This window comes from Mustela nivalis (genome assembly GCF_964662115.1).
Source record: "Mustela nivalis genome assembly, chromosome: 5".
Classification (NCBI taxonomy): domain Eukaryota; kingdom Metazoa; phylum Chordata; class Mammalia; order Carnivora; family Mustelidae; genus Mustela; species Mustela nivalis.
In genome coordinates, this window is record NC_139024.1 from 64,481,811 (window position 1) to 64,500,030 (window position 18,220).

General features: G+C 39.3%; 1 protein-coding gene and 1 long non-coding RNA gene across 24 annotated transcripts in view; one reads left to right on the forward strand and one right to left on the reverse strand.

The window, feature by feature from the left end:
* The window catches only part of MAP7 (microtubule associated protein 7), a 169,746-nt gene that overhangs the window by 124,135 nt on the left and 27,391 nt on the right, over nt 1–18,220 (forward strand). For 17 of the 23 annotated variants that reach the window (XM_082731764.1, XM_082731779.1, XM_082731781.1 and 14 more), the window contains 4 exons: nt 6,052–6,215; nt 7,000–7,117; nt 10,520–10,630; nt 15,991–16,104. In XM_082731764.1, the coding sequence (XP_082587890.1) occupies nt 6,052–6,215; nt 7,000–7,117; nt 10,520–10,630; nt 15,991–16,104 (507 nt within the window). The remainder of the gene's footprint in view (nt 1–6,051; nt 6,216–6,999; nt 7,118–10,519; nt 10,631–15,990; nt 16,105–18,220) is intronic. The other 6 variants (XM_082731766.1, XM_082731767.1, XM_082731761.1 and 3 more) reach the window with 1 other exon arrangement.
* LOC309865437 lies at nt 1,564–8,046 on the reverse strand. Its single transcript, XR_014312093.1, has 3 exons — nt 7,774–8,046; nt 2,155–2,258; nt 1,564–1,690 (listed from the first exon to the last, which is right to left on the reverse strand). It is a non-coding gene; the product is annotated as an uncharacterized lncRNA (long non-coding RNA).

The window sequence follows — 18,220 nt, forward strand, 5'->3', positions numbered from 1 at the left end:
CTGGGAAGCAGGCAGAGTGGGAAGACTGCTCGGGAGCAGGAGACAGTGTGAGCGTCCTGCAAGGTCACAGTTGCTACCAGGCAGACCTCTGGTATATCAGTCCAACAAGACGGGAGTGGAAGAAGAGTTTAGAAAGCTTGGAATTAACACTAAGGCCTAATACAAGTCACTTGGCTTGGAAGTCACCCAATCCTTTAATTCTTTAGCTCATCCATCAGATCTACTTTTAAACTGGAAATGCAGGTAATCTCAATAATTGTTGAGATAAAGCATAACGATAAAAATGTTAACAGTCAAAATCAAAACAAAAGGAGACCTAATAGTAATTCCACACCCCTCCTCCAAAGTAAAAACAAACATTGAGTTCTAGACGTTGATCGGAAAAGATCTGGGAGATCATTTTGTACACACACTCTAATTTAGAGGTCAACTAGGTTGGCTCATTATCCCAAGGTCACACAAAATTACTAGCAGAACCAAATCCTGAACTCAGAAATTTAGCACTGGTCATTTTCCGATTCTTCAAGATATTACTGGCATTGCTAGTGCCCAGCGTTACCAGTAACCAATTCGTATTCTTCCATGTCTTCCTGTGAAACGGAGACAGCCCATCTGCATGTTTCAGAGGTGAGGTGATAACATTGCTCTGTTCTCTGAATGCCACTTTTTTTTTTCTTTCCGTCACGTAGTAGTGACACATGCGCTCATGCAGATGGAAGCCTGTTCAGAAGGACCAGGCTGGGCACTAGACTGGTGATGGTGACCGGCACGGGGAGACACCCAACCCACGGGTACGCTTCCTGTCTTTGTTCTTCCCATTCGCTGCATCCTCTCTGTGGCGTAGGGCAGGAATTGGTTTGATTGTCCTAAAGATTCACTCCTGATAATTATCTACATTTACTGAGCTCCTGCTGTGTACATGGGACTGTGCTAAGCGCTCCACTTGTTAACGTGAGCCCACCAAGACCCTGTCAGAAAGATGGCGCCATTGCCATGTGAGGATGCGAGACCACAGAAATCGCTTGCTCTGTGGCACCTAAACGGTGAGTGGCAGGCCTAAGGGCGGACCCACATTGCTGTGAAGCCCGAGACGTGCTTTATCCGTGACAATACTTGCCCTTCATTTTAAATTTCTTTTAGTACTAGAGTCGCTGTGTGTTTCTAAGTGGAGACCAGACTGATAGTGGATTTCTGCTTTGTGTGGCACTCATACTGTCGCAGTGTCCCCTTTGCATGGCACTGACATACTGTTAGTGTCATTGAAGTATACTCCTGGCAACAGCAGCTCAGGGACGGGACTGATTTATTAACACCTAGTATTTCAGGGACTGCCGTGGGCTTTCATCTCATTTTATATCATGATCCCAGAGTCCAGGCAAACATTAAAACTTCACAAGAGTCAAGGTTAATAATATTCATTATGATTCCTTTTCTGGACATGCTATCTTTTTATAGAGCTGCATCTGTGAAACGAGTGATCGTTAATGATTTAGGTAGGAACCAAGTGTTGTGTTAGTCTGCTTGGGTTGCCATAACAAATACCATAGATTAGGGGTTTTAAACAACAGATTTATTTTCCCATCATTCTGGATGCTTTAAAGTCCAAGATCAATGTTCTAGCAGAGCTCACTTTCTGATGAGACCTCTTTTCTGGCTTGCAGACATGTACCTTATTCTCACCTGGTCTTTCCTGTAAGAACAAAGAAAGGGAGAGTGAGCTCTGTGGTGTCTCTTTTTATAAGAACACCAAGCCTATTGGATTAGGGCCCCACTTATGACCTCATTTAGACCTCATTAGGGCCCCTTATGACCTCATTTAAATGTGATTACCTCCAAAAGGCCCTGTCTCCCAATACAGTCACATTGAACATTAAGCCTTCAACATTTGAATTTAGGGGCTGAGGGGGGAGGGACACAGTTCAGTCCATAGCATTTCATTGATTATTTTCTTGTGTTCAGAACTCTTATTTCTGAATGAGAAAATAAAAGACTTTGACATTACCTATTATCCATAGGGAATATTTTAAATAACTAAACCTCTTAGAATAAACTAACTTGCAGTTATTAAATAATTGAAATATTTTGTGTATTATCCTGTAATTGAAAAGAGCACATGATCCAGGATCTGCACTTGGTAATAAACTTGGCAATCACCAGCACACTCTGCAGTCATATGAGAAAGCTTGTTTGCTATTTCACCATTGTTTGCCTGTTCTCTGTAGAAGTGTTTAAGGGCACTGCAATAGGATCTCCACTTCCTGGAAGAAAATTGAAGGAGAACTCAATTAGAGTTTGATGGCTAAAGAAATATTATTTCTTTAAAAAGATTATTTGAGGTAAAATTATTATTATTATTATTATTAAAACATCTAACCCTGTTGTGATTTATAGCACAACCTTAAGAACTACATTAAATTTTCTGAACTGAAACCACAATGATGATGGTGATGACAATTTGGCAATAACAATTTTTGCCAAACAATTTTACTGAGTGTTTAATAAGTGCTGAGAACTATTCTAAAACTATGTTAACTGTAATTATTCTTTTACTCCTTACAGTGATTCCATGAGGAAGGTCCTATATTTATCCATGATTTACCCTGACAAAGTGGGGCATTGGGAGGTTAAGTAACTTGACTAAGACCACACAGTTATAGGTGAATGAATCAGGAAGTAGTTCCCAGTGAATCAGGAAGTAACTATGAAGACCGTTCATAGGTTCTGGTTATGAGAATCACTGTGGTGAGTGGGGGGAAGGAGGGAGAACAATGAAAACCTTTGCGACCTAGAAATTAAAATAGAAGAAATGCTGAAGTTTGTGGTAGATGTCATAACATTACCCTCCCCCCCCCGCCGAGAGGATTCAAAACTCCTGAAGACCTTGAAGGCAGTGTGCCTCCAGATCCCATCAGTAGACCACTTGTGACCACCCAGAATCACCTGGGAGGTTTGCTCAAAATTCATATTCCCAGGCCCTGTCCTAGAATTGGTAACTCTGAAATAGGAGGGTTAGAGCCCAGGAATTTGCATTTTAACTAATACTCTCCCCGCTCCACACACACACCCCAATATGATTCTGAAATATAAGACCACTGCCTTAAAGGATGGGTCAGTTTGGATAAACAGTGATGGCAACTTTCTCAACAGGGCAACAACTGGAACGAAGAGATGGAAGAAGGATGGGTTGTTTGGGAGGGGCAGCAAGGAAATAGGTCTAATTAGAATTAAGAGGCCATTTGGGAGAGCAATGCAGAATAGGCCACAGAAGCATAATATTAAGGCCAAGTTTAGGGAGGACTTCAGAAATTGCGGAGCTTCAGTTTAATGAGAAAATAATCACAAATATTCACGAGCAAGAAAGTAGCCTGATGAAAAACATTATTTAAGGAATATTAATTTAAGGAATATTAATCTGTGAACTGATGAACTCTAATTTTACAAATTTACCTTTGAAAAAATATTTACTTAAAATTCAATAAACTATTTTTTTTTTTAATTTTGTCTTTTGGCTTCTGGGATATCTTACAGGAAAAGACAATATTACATTCAGAAATGTCCCCAAAGAATCTGAAGTTTTCCTCAACGTGGGTATAAAACTCAAAGACTATGTAGTTAGAAAGCTAAGAGTTAAGGAATAGATCTATCATACTTGTATCATACTGCCTGTCTCAGGTTGCAGGGTGCAAATCCATTTCTTTTTTCTGTCTGGGATCTTCATCCATTTTCAGTGCAAGTGTAAATTGGTGTGACCTCTGCAGAGGATAGTATGACACTAGCTATCAAAATTTGAAGTGTATATTCCCTTTGATTCAGCAATTCTACTTCTACATGGATATGTTCATGTGTCTACAGAGGTGGTGATAGTACAATGTCATCCCAGGTCTGCATTGGTAAAATACTGGAAACTTAGATAATCTATCAATAAGTATCTGATTATATAAAATAAGATATGTAGATGGTGGAATATTTGTCATCCCAGGTCTGCATTGGTAAAATACTGGAAACTTAGATAATCTATCAATAAGTATCTGATTATATAAAATAAGATATGTAGATGGTGGAATATTATATAGCCATTAAAAAGGTTGTTGGATTCATGTTTTATGTGTTGTTATGCAAAGATCTCTAAGATATACTTTCAGTGAATAAAGCAAGACACAGAGCAGATGGTGTACTGTGCTACAGTATATATGGATTTTGTTTTTTACATTTATACAAAAGGTGCATTGGTGGTTCAGTGGCAGAATTCTCGCCTCCCACATTTATACAAAAGGTAAAGGTGGAATAGAAGAGGGTGAGGGGTTAAAGGAAAACTTTCATTTTGCCTTTAAATATTTTGTACTCTAAGCTTTGACAGAAGTTGATCACTGTAAATCCATCTTTTTAAATGAACTAAAATGTGTAATTTTACACAAAAATGTATCATTGAAAGCCTATTGGTAAGGTATGCCCACATATGAAACCAAAAGATATTACATGCACAAGTCTGTGTAATCACAGTAAAATCACCCTTAAAACACATTAGAATTATGTTTCCCACCTGTTACTTTCAATGTTTTTTCTCATAGTCTTTTTATTTATTCACTCACTCGGCAAATATTTATTGAGCACATGCTATGTGCTTCTACTTAAAGTAAATTTTCAGCTTGGGCTTGAGAATTTCTTTAGCACCATGGACTTTTAAACTTGGAAGAAACCTTGAAAATCAATTCCCACGTCTTTTAGGCAAGAGAAAACTGAAATTCAAATGAGTGTGTCTTAAGATCTCACCACCCATTAGTGACAAAAGCTGCAGGGAGAACCCTGTTCTCTCTGCCACCACCATGAGTGCTGTCACAAGATAAACTCATCTTGGATTGTTCTTGACTTTTCACACAAGTGAAGTCAATTCAAATGGCTTTCAGTAGGTTTGTCTCCTTGAATGACTATCTTTGGAAATGCTTATTGGTAGCAGAAATGCAGGATCTTTAGTAATAAACATTTAGAGGAAATTGAAATGTTCTGAATTTTGATTTTTTTTCTCTTAAAAAATAACATTTTAACTTATATGCCATCTATTATCCTCAAGGCTTGTGCTCTAAATTTGTATGGACACTTTTTCAAACAGTGTTAATACCTCATATTAAAGATCTGTCTAGTTATCACGGGACAAGGAAGCATTGTACCCCAAAATAAAAGAAAAGAAAAAGAAAAAAGTTTTGTTGGGTATGTATTCCCCTAAGATGAGGAAGAACCATGGACATGTAAAGGAGAAAAGAGGCATTCCATGCCTGAACCATACTTTCTGAATTGTGTATTTTCATTCAGCCTATGATATTCATAGTCTCATTTGTCTAACCAGAGTCAAACTGCTTCTTTACTCTCTCACACCACTTAGCTGACTCAGTGTGATAAATCTGTAAGGCGTTTAATATATCTTTTATCAGCTATCTATTCTGGGGATTTTCTCCCAAATTCTGTTAATACTTTCAGAGAACCAGTGCTCTGTTTAAACAACTGTAGTCATAGCTTATGTTATGGAGGATATCACATTTTTTAAAAGAGAGACGAATGGTACTATTGGTTTTGAGGGCATCGTATCAGGGTAACACACCAAACAAGAGGACATTAGTGATTTGTGAAGGGTAAAATTCCGTGCATCTTAGACCTCATTGCTAGCATATCAAATTATGCTATAAATTAACAGTGGCCTTTTTGCCCTCAAAATTGAAGAAAAGCAAAGGCCAGGCTTGGCAAATACAAAACCAAAGAACCCATATTTGTTCATTGTGGCCCATTTATACAGTACTACCTATGTACACTTTCTTGTTTTTCTTTTGGGAGTGCAGGCAAGCAGGGGGAGGGGTGGGAGGCGCGGGCAGAGTGATAGGGAGAAACTTAAGCAGGCTCCACGCCCAGCGTAGAACCCCAGGGACAGGCTCGATCTCACCACCCCGAGATCATCCCTGAGCCTAAATCAGGAGTCCACCATTTAACCGACTGAGGCACCCCAGTATCTGTCCTAGTTCTGAGCCAGCCTGTGCATGATTTCCCTTGTTTTCCCTCCTGAAGCTGCAAGAGAAATCATCTGGTTAGAACGGGAAGAGCGAGCCCGGCTGCACTATGAAAAGCACCTGGAAGAGCGGAAGAAGAAGCTAGAAGAACAGAGGCTGAAGGAGGAGCGGAGGAGGGCTGCTGTGGAGGAGAAGAGGAGGCAGAGGCTGGAGGAGGACAAAGTAAGAGGCCGCCCCGGGCAGTGAAGGGGAGGTCTGTCTGCTCCAGAAATGCTGCACGTTTACCATGAAACCTTCCATTGGGGCGCTAGGATGCCTAGGAGCATTAAGTCATCAGTTTTATAGATAACCCTAGCTTCTGGAGAGGTCGGGGTACAGAGGGCAGGTAGCGAATGGTATGATTGCTACAGTTACTTCCCTAAAAACTTCAAAAGCCCAAGTCCGTGGACTAGAGTGGTAACTTACTTGTGTTCTGTTCATTTGTGTGAAACTATCAGGCTTTCCCACGTGCAAAGTTTTCACATAGATTGGCTCATTTAATCTTTACTCAACCCTTGAGTATTTATATGTCAGTTTCTGCAAAAATGAACTTGTAGACTCAGAATGAGTAAGTCACAGCTTAGTATGTCAAGGAGTCGGCCTTACCCACCTGCTTAGATTCTCAGTGCCATTGTTTTTTAAGATACGGTACCACAATTGTTCAACATCTGCTCAAGCTAAGACCTGCGCCACCGTGCCTATGTGGCGCGTAGTAATAACAAGTAATAACAAGGGTTGCTGATTTAAGTACCCATCCTTCCCCGGGGGCTCTGGCAGCTGGAACCTGATGCTTTCCATAACCCTCCCAGGCTGATGTTATTCCTGTCCCGAGATAAGGTGTAAAGGTTAGGAGGTAGGAGTCCTCCAGTTAAAATCTCAGTAGTGCCTTTACTCCATTCTGCCTTCAGTTGAAGAAGCCTCCAGTAACCAGGTTGAATCTGATCACTGCTCCTCTGTTCCATTTAAGGAACGCCATGAAGCTGTTGTACGACGGACAATGGAAAGGAGCCAGAAGCCCAAACAGAAGCCTAACCGGTGGTCATGGGGAGGCCCACTCCATGGGAGCCCCAACATCCACAGTGCAGGTACACAAATCTTGATTGCTTTGGAAAATCACTCCTTTCTTCCTGGGCATCAAAAGGGCAGTTGCTTTTCTCTAAGCCTGTGTTTCCAAAACAAAAATCGTGCTGAAATAATTAAACTATAAATTCTGCTTCTACTTGTTTGAGGATAAGAGGGTGATGGAGGTAAGAAGATAAGGTTCATCTCCTTTAACACAGGCTGCTTTTCTCTTCTGTTACACAATTCCTCGAAGAGATAGAAATCTCTGCAGTGTTTCTAAGAAAACATGCAGTTTGCACACTTTATTATTTTAAGTAATCATTTGCATTAGGATTCCAGGATGATGGAATAAGTTAGCCGATTTTATCATCTTCTCTGGAAGAATCATAGTAGTATTGACTGATCAGAATTGATACTCTGAGCTTGCGTATTCGGACCATAAAGCATGTGCGGGAGAAAGCGCAGGTTCTGAAACTAGAGCCAGGAATGTCTCAGCCATTCCCTTGTTCTCGAACAGACGTAAAATCACACTGAAATTTGGACCAGTGAGAGGCTTTATTTTTGTACTGTAAATTCAAAACACCTTGAATTTTATATAGCATGTGAGTTCTTTTTCATCTGTGTGAGTCTAATAACTTTTTTTTAAATTATGATTTACTTTGAAAAATCATTGTCTTACATTCTGTCCCCAGGTGGTTTTGTTGAATCATCATTCACCTTTCTCGATTTAGCAGGCCTGGACCACCACTTCCCAACTCTTGGTGGTACTAGAAAAGCTGGTACAGACATCCCCATGGTTGCTGATTGCCTGACCTGTAGCTAGCACCTCCCACCTAGGGCCGGTCTGTCAGTAGCTGAATCATCACTTAGTCATAATGCATGCTTAATATCCCGTCACATAGACCTAGATCTGGGATATGGCACAGTGTTTCTGAAGTGCGATGATAGAAATCCGGTGACTTGAAGGTGTTGAAATAATGTAATGACGTGATGTGCTTACTTTCTCTCTAAGTGATCATTTTGGAGAAAACCTTCAAAAAGTGTTTTTATAGTTAATAAATTACCCGGGATCAAAGTACATCCAGTTTGCACTCCCCAACCCCATCCCAGCCCCACCCCTGTCAGTACTGCTGTTCTCTGCTCTTAGTTTTAATCTAAATGCCGTGGATTTTTGTTTGCTCTATTCTTGCATTCCTAACACTCGGTGCATCCAATAGAATCCCTTTATTTTAAAAATTCTAAAACCAGTTTATCACAGCTTACTTTCCTCTGATGTTGAACCATATTCAAAAGCACTTTTTTGTTTTTCCCTTGGCTCTTGGGGACCCAGTGGTAGTTGGTGGAGCAGGTGTCAAATCTGTAATCATAAGACTCATTTATGTGTGCTGTTTTATTCTAGGGGCAGTTTTGCATATATATTCCATGCATGGTATATATCTTTATAACCTTACTTTTTCTTGCTTCCACACTCAGAGTTCAGTATATGGCCTTTAACTCTGCCACTCAGAGCAAGAGGAACTAGTGCTGTATTTGTTAGCTCTTGGGTAATATCCATTTTTATATGGGCTGTGAATTAGAGAAAATTGCTGCTATACCAGAACAGAGAAGGTTGGAAGTGACTGGAATTTGCCTTCTCCAAGGTCGCAATGATCTGCTGTGATCTGAAGAGCAGTGACCTGGTCTTACTCCTTTATGACAATGCCTCACTCAGGTTGGGCACTCAGTCAGTGTTTGCTGACCAAAAAATAGATCCTAGAAATTAAATTTCATCCAGGTTAAATCAGTGTGTTGCCTTACTGTCCACACATCGACTAGTACTGCTTTGTAAATTTTTTAAAACTCATTCTTCCTTTTCGTGAATTTGTATTTTGTTCAGCGAGCAAAAATCATCAAAGAAATACATGTTATACCTCCATCATTTTCACCAGGCAGAGCAGGCCTGCATGGAAACACAATGTCCCCCAACTACAGCTGAACATGTAAACATAGTATCAGGAAATGTGTCACTGTCAGTCACCCAGAAATGGCTTTTGTTATCCTTCCTTGTGTCCCTGGACTTTACACTTCATCATTAAAATGTTCCTTTTGATATTTTATCCTAAATCTTAAGGATTGCCCCAAGAGCCTATCAGTTAAGGGTTAATTGACGTCACAGACTTGATGTCTGGGTTTGTTTGTTTTATAATTCGAGTGGCTTCAACTGTACAAATGCATCCCAGTAGAGATTGGAATGTCTGATGTTGCTAGAAGACTTGTTTATCCGCCATACGCTGTCAGTAGTGGTCACAAATGGTTATTCTGTGGAGGGACGTTTACTGAAAAATTTTTGACTACCACTGTTTCTTAGACCAATGGGAACTGGGTTGGTTTTAAAGTCATCTACCACGAGGATTATTTTTTGTTTTTAGTTTTAGAAGAAGCTAGCAATAGAAAACAAAATACGGCAAAACCCTTTTAACTTTGGTCATAGGTCAGAACATCTATCTACTTGCCCTCATAAATAGATATAATGAGACTTTTTGACTTTATTCGATGCAGTTTTATTCACAGAACATGATCTCTCCTAATGAACCTGGTGACAGCTTGGTTCCACCATACAGACAGCAGACTAACAGCTGATTTTTGCCTTGTATCTTCTCTCTGAACTTTAAGAATTACTCGGAAATTACTCACCTACAGGATCAACAGTATTGCTAATAAACTTAAAGAATTCTGATTTTCTTGATATTGCCGTCAGTTTCGTTGGGCAGGTTTGTGGGCCGGTTCTACATTTGTAAACACCTGAAACTGCGTGTGATAGGCCCAGAGGTGTGGTTACTTGTAGAGTTTTTAAAAAGAAATTCTACAGTGGCCTTCAGTTCCACACCTAGAGTCTTTCTTCTTTCTTTTTAATTTGTTTTTCTGTAATGAACTTTAGTGCCCTGGGTAAAGTAACTGTGCAAGAAAAAGCAGCAGCAAAGCATAGAACCTGGAGTTCTTTTTTTTTTTTTCTTTTTCTTTTTTCCTAGTGTTTGCATTCTATTTCACCAGCCCCATTACTGCCCCCTTGTTCCTGGCTGGGGAAATTCTAAGGGCATCCACTTTCACAATTCCTTCCTTGCTGTATGGTCTGCCCCATTATTTTAGCTGTCCTCCACTGGCCTACCTGTGGTTGTCATCTGTCTGTTGTATTATAACAATATGCTTGAATTTCCCTGGCTGACAAACTGGTGTGCTACATATTTATTTTATCCTATGAGAAAAATGAATTGTATTTCTAACCTTTAAGTTACCTTTAAGATGTCCACTTAGAAAACTGTGCTATTATGTAAGATCTAGTAATAGAGCTGAAAGCATCCAATCCTAGTTTCTCCTCCCGTCAGTAAAGTAGGAAATTGCAATCCTGCATGCTGGCTGTCAATTAGCATTATCTCCATTTGTTTTAGATCCAGACAGGCGGTCAGTTTCCACCATGAATCTTTCGAAACATGTTGATCCCGTCATTAGCAAGCGGCTCTCCTCTTCATCTGCAACTTTACTAAATTCTCCAGATAGAGGTACAGTCAAAAGGAAAAAAAAAAAAAGTGTTCTGTTATTTACTTAATGCTTTTTTTTTTTCTGGATGTTTACAGCTAACAATAAGCATCTGAAGTTGCTTTCCCTACGTTTCTTAAATAGGAAGAACAAAACTTCAGAGTAAAAAAGCAATAAACGGCTGAACAGCATTTCCCTTGCGACAAGAACTTGCTCATTTTAGAACTTGGCTGAATGGTTGCATTTAGCAGTGATGAAAGCGGTGCTTCTCAACTTTTTAGTAAATGAGTTTACAGCTCCAGAAATCACCCACTTATCCACCAACATGCCAATAACCTTTGTTACGAACATTTATTTCACTTCAATCATGTTGTCTTTGACTTTTCATCTGTACTTTGGGAATTTCAAGCTTTGACTTTCTAAAAAATCTTAAATGATTCATGTTGGTAGATTTCATTTTGCTATTTGATTTCTCATTTAACCAAACCTTGCTTACTGCATTTCTTGTGTGTGCGTGTGATTGATTTTTGGTGTCCATTCATTTTGCTCTTCAGGGATTTGGCCTAACCTCAAGAATATCATCATTGAAACTTCTTACAACTTTTAATAATCATAGTCCTCCAGTTAATGTTTTATTTGAATTCTGAGTTTTATTCATCCCATGGATTTACAGTACATGAATGTTGAGTTATTGATAAAATTTAAGTTTTATTTTACATATTTATATCTCATAGAAGCAAAAATCAAGTTTTTAAGATAAGCTATGGTTTTACAGAACTTAAATTCATTTTAAATTAGAAAGCCAAAGAATTAGTGTGCAGTATAAAAACACATACTCTCTAAAAGTAACAAATTGTGATATTTTCAATGCTTTATAAGAAACTGGGAAACGTTCAGTGTTTATAGTCTTTAAAAAAAATTCAGTGTGTGCATGTTCTGTATGTGTGTATGTGTATTGATGTATTTTGTATTGTATAAAAGTTGTGTCATTGTAATGTATAATATTTTATGTGTTGATGTTATTTTATAACTAATAACTAATCTCTTAAAGAACTACATGTTGCACAATTTCCTATTCTTGCCTTTTAACCTAAACCATTACTCTTTTTTATTTTTTTAACTAATTTACCTAAATCATGGATACTAGACTTAGGAGCCTTCTATATGTATTATGAATTATATATTCTTTATATATATAATTATTATATAATTGAATTATATATTCATTATATATAATTATTATATATTTCTATAAGTATTATTATATAATTCTATAAGTATTATGAATTAACATTCCTTTCATAAATAGCCTTTATTTTCAAACCCATTCCCTTAGTATAAAATATAACGTACGAATGCTGTTCTTATAGTTGTCCACTCATCTTTTCTTTGGATTTGATCACTTACTCAGCACTTCAATTTCATACTTTTGTGAACCTGTGTCTAAGACAAACTACAATCGGGATTTTACAGCACTTTAAAGTCAAACCTTACCTACTGCCTCCTGCAGTTCCACAGCTGCATTTGGGGTAGATGGGCAATAAACCGAACAATATCCTACCACCCTTCTATGGGACAACAGTGATTTGTAAACTAGCAGCAGGATTGTTTAATAAATTCTGCCTGATCGTGTCTGATTGGATATTCTTAATAGGATCTTAGAACTGGGAGAGTTTTATTGGATGGCTCATCTGCTCCAGTTGGGGTAACAGTTCCAGAGATGATGGGCAGAGGGGAAAGACCTGATTTAATATCCTACAGACTAACTGTTGGAGAAAAAGGTCTAGCACAGAGATCACCAGCTCCTAACCCATGTTTTTGCTACACTGAATCTTCAGTTCTTGCCTTCATGGTGGTCCTTCCTTACATCAACCCCAACTATATGCATTCTTCCTTTGAGTGAGGTTAAGGATCAAGGGACGTTCAATAGCCAGGTCCAGGAAACTGCCCCTTGAGTCATGGGGTCTATCGGTAGAATCCTAAGCTGGACTAATAGAATCAGAGGGAGAGCACTAAATTTGGGAGTTCTGCTTCTCTGCCCCCTTGTCGAAAGAACCATGTACCACCAGTTCTGGGTCCAATAGGCAAGGTCAAGTTTGGCCAGGAAGGAAGATTTAGTTCATCAGGAGTTCCCACATGGCCCAGGAAGCTTTTTTTTTTTTTTTTTTTTTTTTTTAAGTTAACCAAAACCTTCAGTTGGACAGTGAGGGGTCTAGGCCTTTTAATGAAAACAGATATTCTTCTGAATTTGAACTTATCTAATTGATAAATTTAAGTAATTTAGTTGATTTTATTTTCTGCTCTCTTTTTTTTCTGCTATTTTTAAAAGTTGGTTATGCTTTATTAAATTAGGAAGCATTCTTATCAAATTATTAAATTAGAGGCTTTTACAGACTCATCTATAAAGGGTGTACACCATTTACTAGCTTGTCTGAGCTTTCTCAGCCCTACAGCACAGGCCTTCAAGCTGAGGCTAAATTGAGGCTCTGGTGCTATCAAGGTTGACATTCAGCTGGAATACTTTCCTGGTTATTAAAAATACTGAAATATTCCCATACTATTTGGTAAATATCCACTTCCCCAAGCCATGCTTCCCTAAGTCCTCCAGACCTAATGCATGGCATCCATTAGCTCTGTGCCTGTGCCCTACTTGTTTTTAAATATTTGGGTTGTCACACTTGAATATAGTGTTACATAGACTGAGAAAATGATCTAGGTTAAAGGAAACCTTTGATTAACGATTTTTGTAAGTGCTGCAATAGAGAAAATTTTGCCACTGGAAATTCTTGCGTTAAAAATGTGTTTCTTAATATTCTTAAGCTACCTACTTAACCAGATTTTTCTCAAGGAAGGATAAGGAGTTTCCAAAAAAGCAAGAAATGAAATTACTAAAATTACTCCATACATTTTCCCCAGAATCTAGATCACAGGACCTGGTGGTAGAGCTGCATTCTGTCCACAGGCAGGTTCTGGTGGACCTACGCAGGGTTTTTTTGTTCTCATTTTGATTAGAATTCACTGCCATCATACTAAAAATGGAATATCTCCTATAACATTTGGGTTTCCTGCTTTTCACGAACTATCAGGATCTGGCAACACTTGCCTGATTTTTGCACGGCACCCATCTGAAGCTGAACAGTGATTTCCTGCATTTGGAAGAACACCATAATACAAATATCTGTGTTTGTGTGCCTCCCCTGGTCCAGATGGTCTGTTATAGGAGTTGTCAATATCTCATTGTGCTTAAGTAGGATCAGTACTAAAAATTATTTCATGAAAATTAATATCCCTTTCTTCAGAAGCTTGTCATCTTAAAATCAGGCACCTCTCAGGTGGTGGTGGGTGGGAGGGAGGGCATAAACTAACTTTCATGTCCTAACCTTTACTGAAAGTTATCTTACGAAAGAGATCTCTCTGTCTCTCTCTCTCTCTTTCATTCAGGGCATAGTAATGAACGCAGAAGCGGAAACATGTTCCCTCTGGCAAAATCTTTCATTCAGGCTGTCAGATCTATGAAACAAATCTCTTTGGATTTGCTTTAAACACAAGTCAAAAAGGGTTTTGAATCTTTATTTGAGGCAGATTCTTTGGTTGATGCTTTAAAGACTCACAGAAATAAAGTTAATGAACTTGTTAATCCAGGGGGCAAGAAAAGACGTGTCTTCCCAATAGTAAACCATCTCTGCAGTTGTGAACCAGTCGTCCTGCAGAGTTTATCAAGGAAAAGAAGCATTCCTCTCTTCTTCCCCTTCTCGTCTACTTGAAAAAATATAGTTCTGTTGAATATTCTCATTTCATCCTCCTCACTCTTCCCTGTTGGCTTTCTTGTGTGACTGTATAGTACTTTTAGTTGACATTCAATGCCATTTTTGGTGCTCACATACACACACGGCCATATTACAGCAGCCCTTGTTCCATTGTTGTTCTACCATGTAACTGTTACTCCGTTACATATATTATTGTATATATAAGACATGTATGTATTGATACAATCCTTTTATTTATGTCTGTCAGGTAAGATTTAATTTAACTGTGAAGACTCTCCTAATAACAAAAATCTAATAAATAATTCACTAATTCTTAGATTCACTGCAGCCTTGATCAAAATAACCACTTTTTAAAAAATGAAGTCAGGTAATTAATGTACTTACTGAAGGTTGGTAGTTCCTTTCATATGAGAGCAGATATTTATACCAACATTTCACATCAGGTAACTTCTGTTAACTAAAACTAGTTTTTTTAGAATTTAAATGTCGTTTCTTTAAAGTACAACATACAAAAGATTATTAAAAGAACAATCGCTCCAGAGACAAAAGGATTTGCACCTGCTGTTTATAGTATAGATGAGAACTAGCTTTGTCAGGTTTAGACAGTTTTAAAGACTTTTATCATTGACTAGGGAGTGTGCCCTTAAATAAAGATGTATGGTTACCTTACTTTAGTGGTACTTGTAGGATTTTGCAAACTTCTTCCCTGATATTTGCAGAAAGTAGCTTCTATATTTTCATGGGCCACCACTGGAAGCTAACAATATCAGCTAACAATATCAGCAAAGTCATTAATTTATAATTATCATGCATTTCCCAACAGTGGTCTTACCACCAAGCCCCAGTATAGTTTGGGACTATGTTCACACACCCACTAGTAATTTCTCACATTAGGTTTATATTGGATTTTGGTTTTTCTATTTAATTTCATCTTGCTTCCATTTTACCCTTGTCCTCCACCAAAATGTTTACGTTGTTGTCAAACAGGGACCTGAAAGAACCTGGCTTGCTAAATGGAAAGGAAATCCCAGACAGAACTTTGCCTGAGCCCTCTATCCTTTTATTAGATCTAATTTTCCCCCAATTGACGAAGTAGCAGCTCATGGACATCTAGAAAATGTGACGGAGACCCTTTCCATCTATATTTGTATAGAAGTGCAGTCTTGCATTAAGCTGCCAAAGCCTGTGTTGGAGTTGATGATTCAGGATACTTAGGAAGCCCTTTGGCTGAGGTGTGTGCCACTTAGTCCTCTGCCTATCCTGATGAGGTCATAGATCAGTATGACTGCATGCCAAACCCGACAGTGACATGATATTTAGGTTTTGTTACCTGTTCACTCCTAAAGGAGGGTGGTTAGCAAAGTCTGCATCCATGAAACTAACATAGAGCCCATCACAAACTTAACATCTTGAAGATGTTGAAGTAAGGCAACATTTTGGAATAGCTCCTCCTTTGGGCAGAGTTCCCATCTCCCAGACCCTATCCCAGCGGTCCTCCCTGGAGAGCCTCGTCTCTTGAAGGCCTGGCATATACAAGCAATAAGTATGATGCTCTTGCCCCCTCCTGCCCACCGGAAAGAATTCATCTAACAATTCGCTTATGTGGTGACATCTAGCTCGCCGCCTGCAGCTCAGCCCCTGGGAGAGCAGCGTTGTTAACAGACTGCTGACGCCCACACATTCGTTCCTGGCGAGAAGCAAAAGCACAGCGGCCTTGTCTGGAGATACAGGTAAAACTGTCAAGGTACCACTTTCTTGGTGAGGTAAAGTCTTCCTTTTAAAGCACACCTGAGCCACCCCGGTCCATCCAATCACATCTCGGTCTTCCTCAGTGTGTTCGCCCTCTCTTTGCCTGGGTGCAGTAGCTTTGGAAATGTCTGTTGATGTTGGTTTCATGCTCCTGGTACCGTTTCCCCTTCGCATCTTATCTGGACACCAGATGCTAGGCAGACAAAGGATGCCCCTCCTTGGGATCCAATGGCTTTGGATGCTTCTGCGTGTTTGTAGTGTCACCAGAAAAACTTACCCCTTCCCCGCCTTTCTCTCTGCCCCTGCATCTGAGCAAACCATTGGAGGTAGACACAATTTAATATTTAATACTAATAGATGGGCTGGAGAACTAAAATCAAAGCCCAGGTCGATTTAAGCAAGAGATTCACAATGTGGCTGTGGGCTAGCTACTTCTGCCTGGGCTGGGCTTTTGTAGGTAATCTAGGAATTAGTACCCTTTCAAATCTCTGAGAGCTGTGGAGAAGGCAAATTACAGTCTTCTTCTTTGTTACATACTTTGAAAATATGGAGAATGTGCCAAGTACTGGTTATTATAATTAGTTATAACTCCTCTGCGTTTTTGAAATGCAAAGCATGCCTGAATGAGCCAATTAGTTTAATGAGAAGTTAGTGTAGAGCCTATATCTAGCTGGAAAGAAAGATATATACGCAGCTTTTCTCAATGGTTCTTTCATGGTGATTTGGTTTTTCCCTAATATCTCTGGGCACAATTGGTATATCTCTGTAAGCAGCCGAGCCGCCCTTGTCTTTGGCGCTTGGGAAATTACACGGCCTCTTCATAAAGTTCCCTTTCAAAATGCTTGGCCTCTGCAAGTCTCTTCATGTTCATTAGCCCTCTTTGCGAAGAATTCTTGGTGGTTTTATGATTTTTTTTTTCCCATCTCTGGTGCCCAGTGAGGTAATAACAGTCCTAATTCTCACAGTACCTCCAGGAGGCAGTCATAGAAGCAAGTGCAGACATTCATACCACCTGCTTGTGGAAACCAAGTGCAGTGACAATAAGTGACTTATGGAAGAGTCCCTTAGAATTCAAATTGGTGCATTGGATCTTATATGTGCTTCCCCCCCTCCATCCTCAGCGCCTGGAGTGATGCTCTGCGTACGGTTGTGCATTCAATTAGCTGGACCACAGTGTTCTGTGTTTTCTTTGAAGGAACTCTCCTGTCAGCTGTCACATCACATCTGAGATTTTTCTGGAGGAGAAAATACAGCTAACTTTAAGATAGTTTATTTTCTGAGAATGTCATACTCTTACACAAGTCATGAAGTTTTTCCATATGTCCAGCTAATTGAAGAAACTGTAACATTGCTTTCAGTCCTGTTTCGGAGGCTCTAAATAGTTGAGGGCTCTGATGCTTTGGAATCTCCACCCCATATATGGTTTCATGCTGAATGACTGCCTTGCAGCTGAGAAAGTGTCTGTCTTTGCTGTTTCTGTCACCACTAACTTGTGTCAATTCTTTTCGTCCTCCTCCAGTCCTTTTCGACATCATTGGCTCATTCTCCACCCACTCTGCCCACCCATCTTCCCACATTCCCTCTTCACTGTTCTACTCTATCAGGGTGCTTTTTGCCTGCTGGCTGCCTGTTCTTTGCTTTGCAACTTTTCCATTCTCCTTCTCACAAATGGATACATTTCTGTAATTTATGTTACTGTGAAGCAATGCTCAAGTAAATGCCTTTACTTGAGTTGCCGCTCTTACTAATACAGTCCTTAGGTGATTGTTACTTTATTATTGCCTTGATACACCTTATATTTAACCAACCAGAACTGTTGTTTTTCTTTATTTTCCATTTGAAATTATATATGTAATTACGTTTATCTTGTCAAAAACACTGTATTCATCACTTTTCCTTTTTCCATCTGCTCTCCACAATTATTCTTCCTTGTTTTCCCATTTTACTGTTGTCTCCTGAGTTCATCTTAAATCTGGTTGCCATTGGCAAGAGGATGACCTATGTCCACATCCAGGGTTACAAGAGCAGATCACAACAGCCGTCCTTACCCATAGGGTGTTTGGTGATGGCAAACTCCCAGAAGAAGCAGTAAGAACA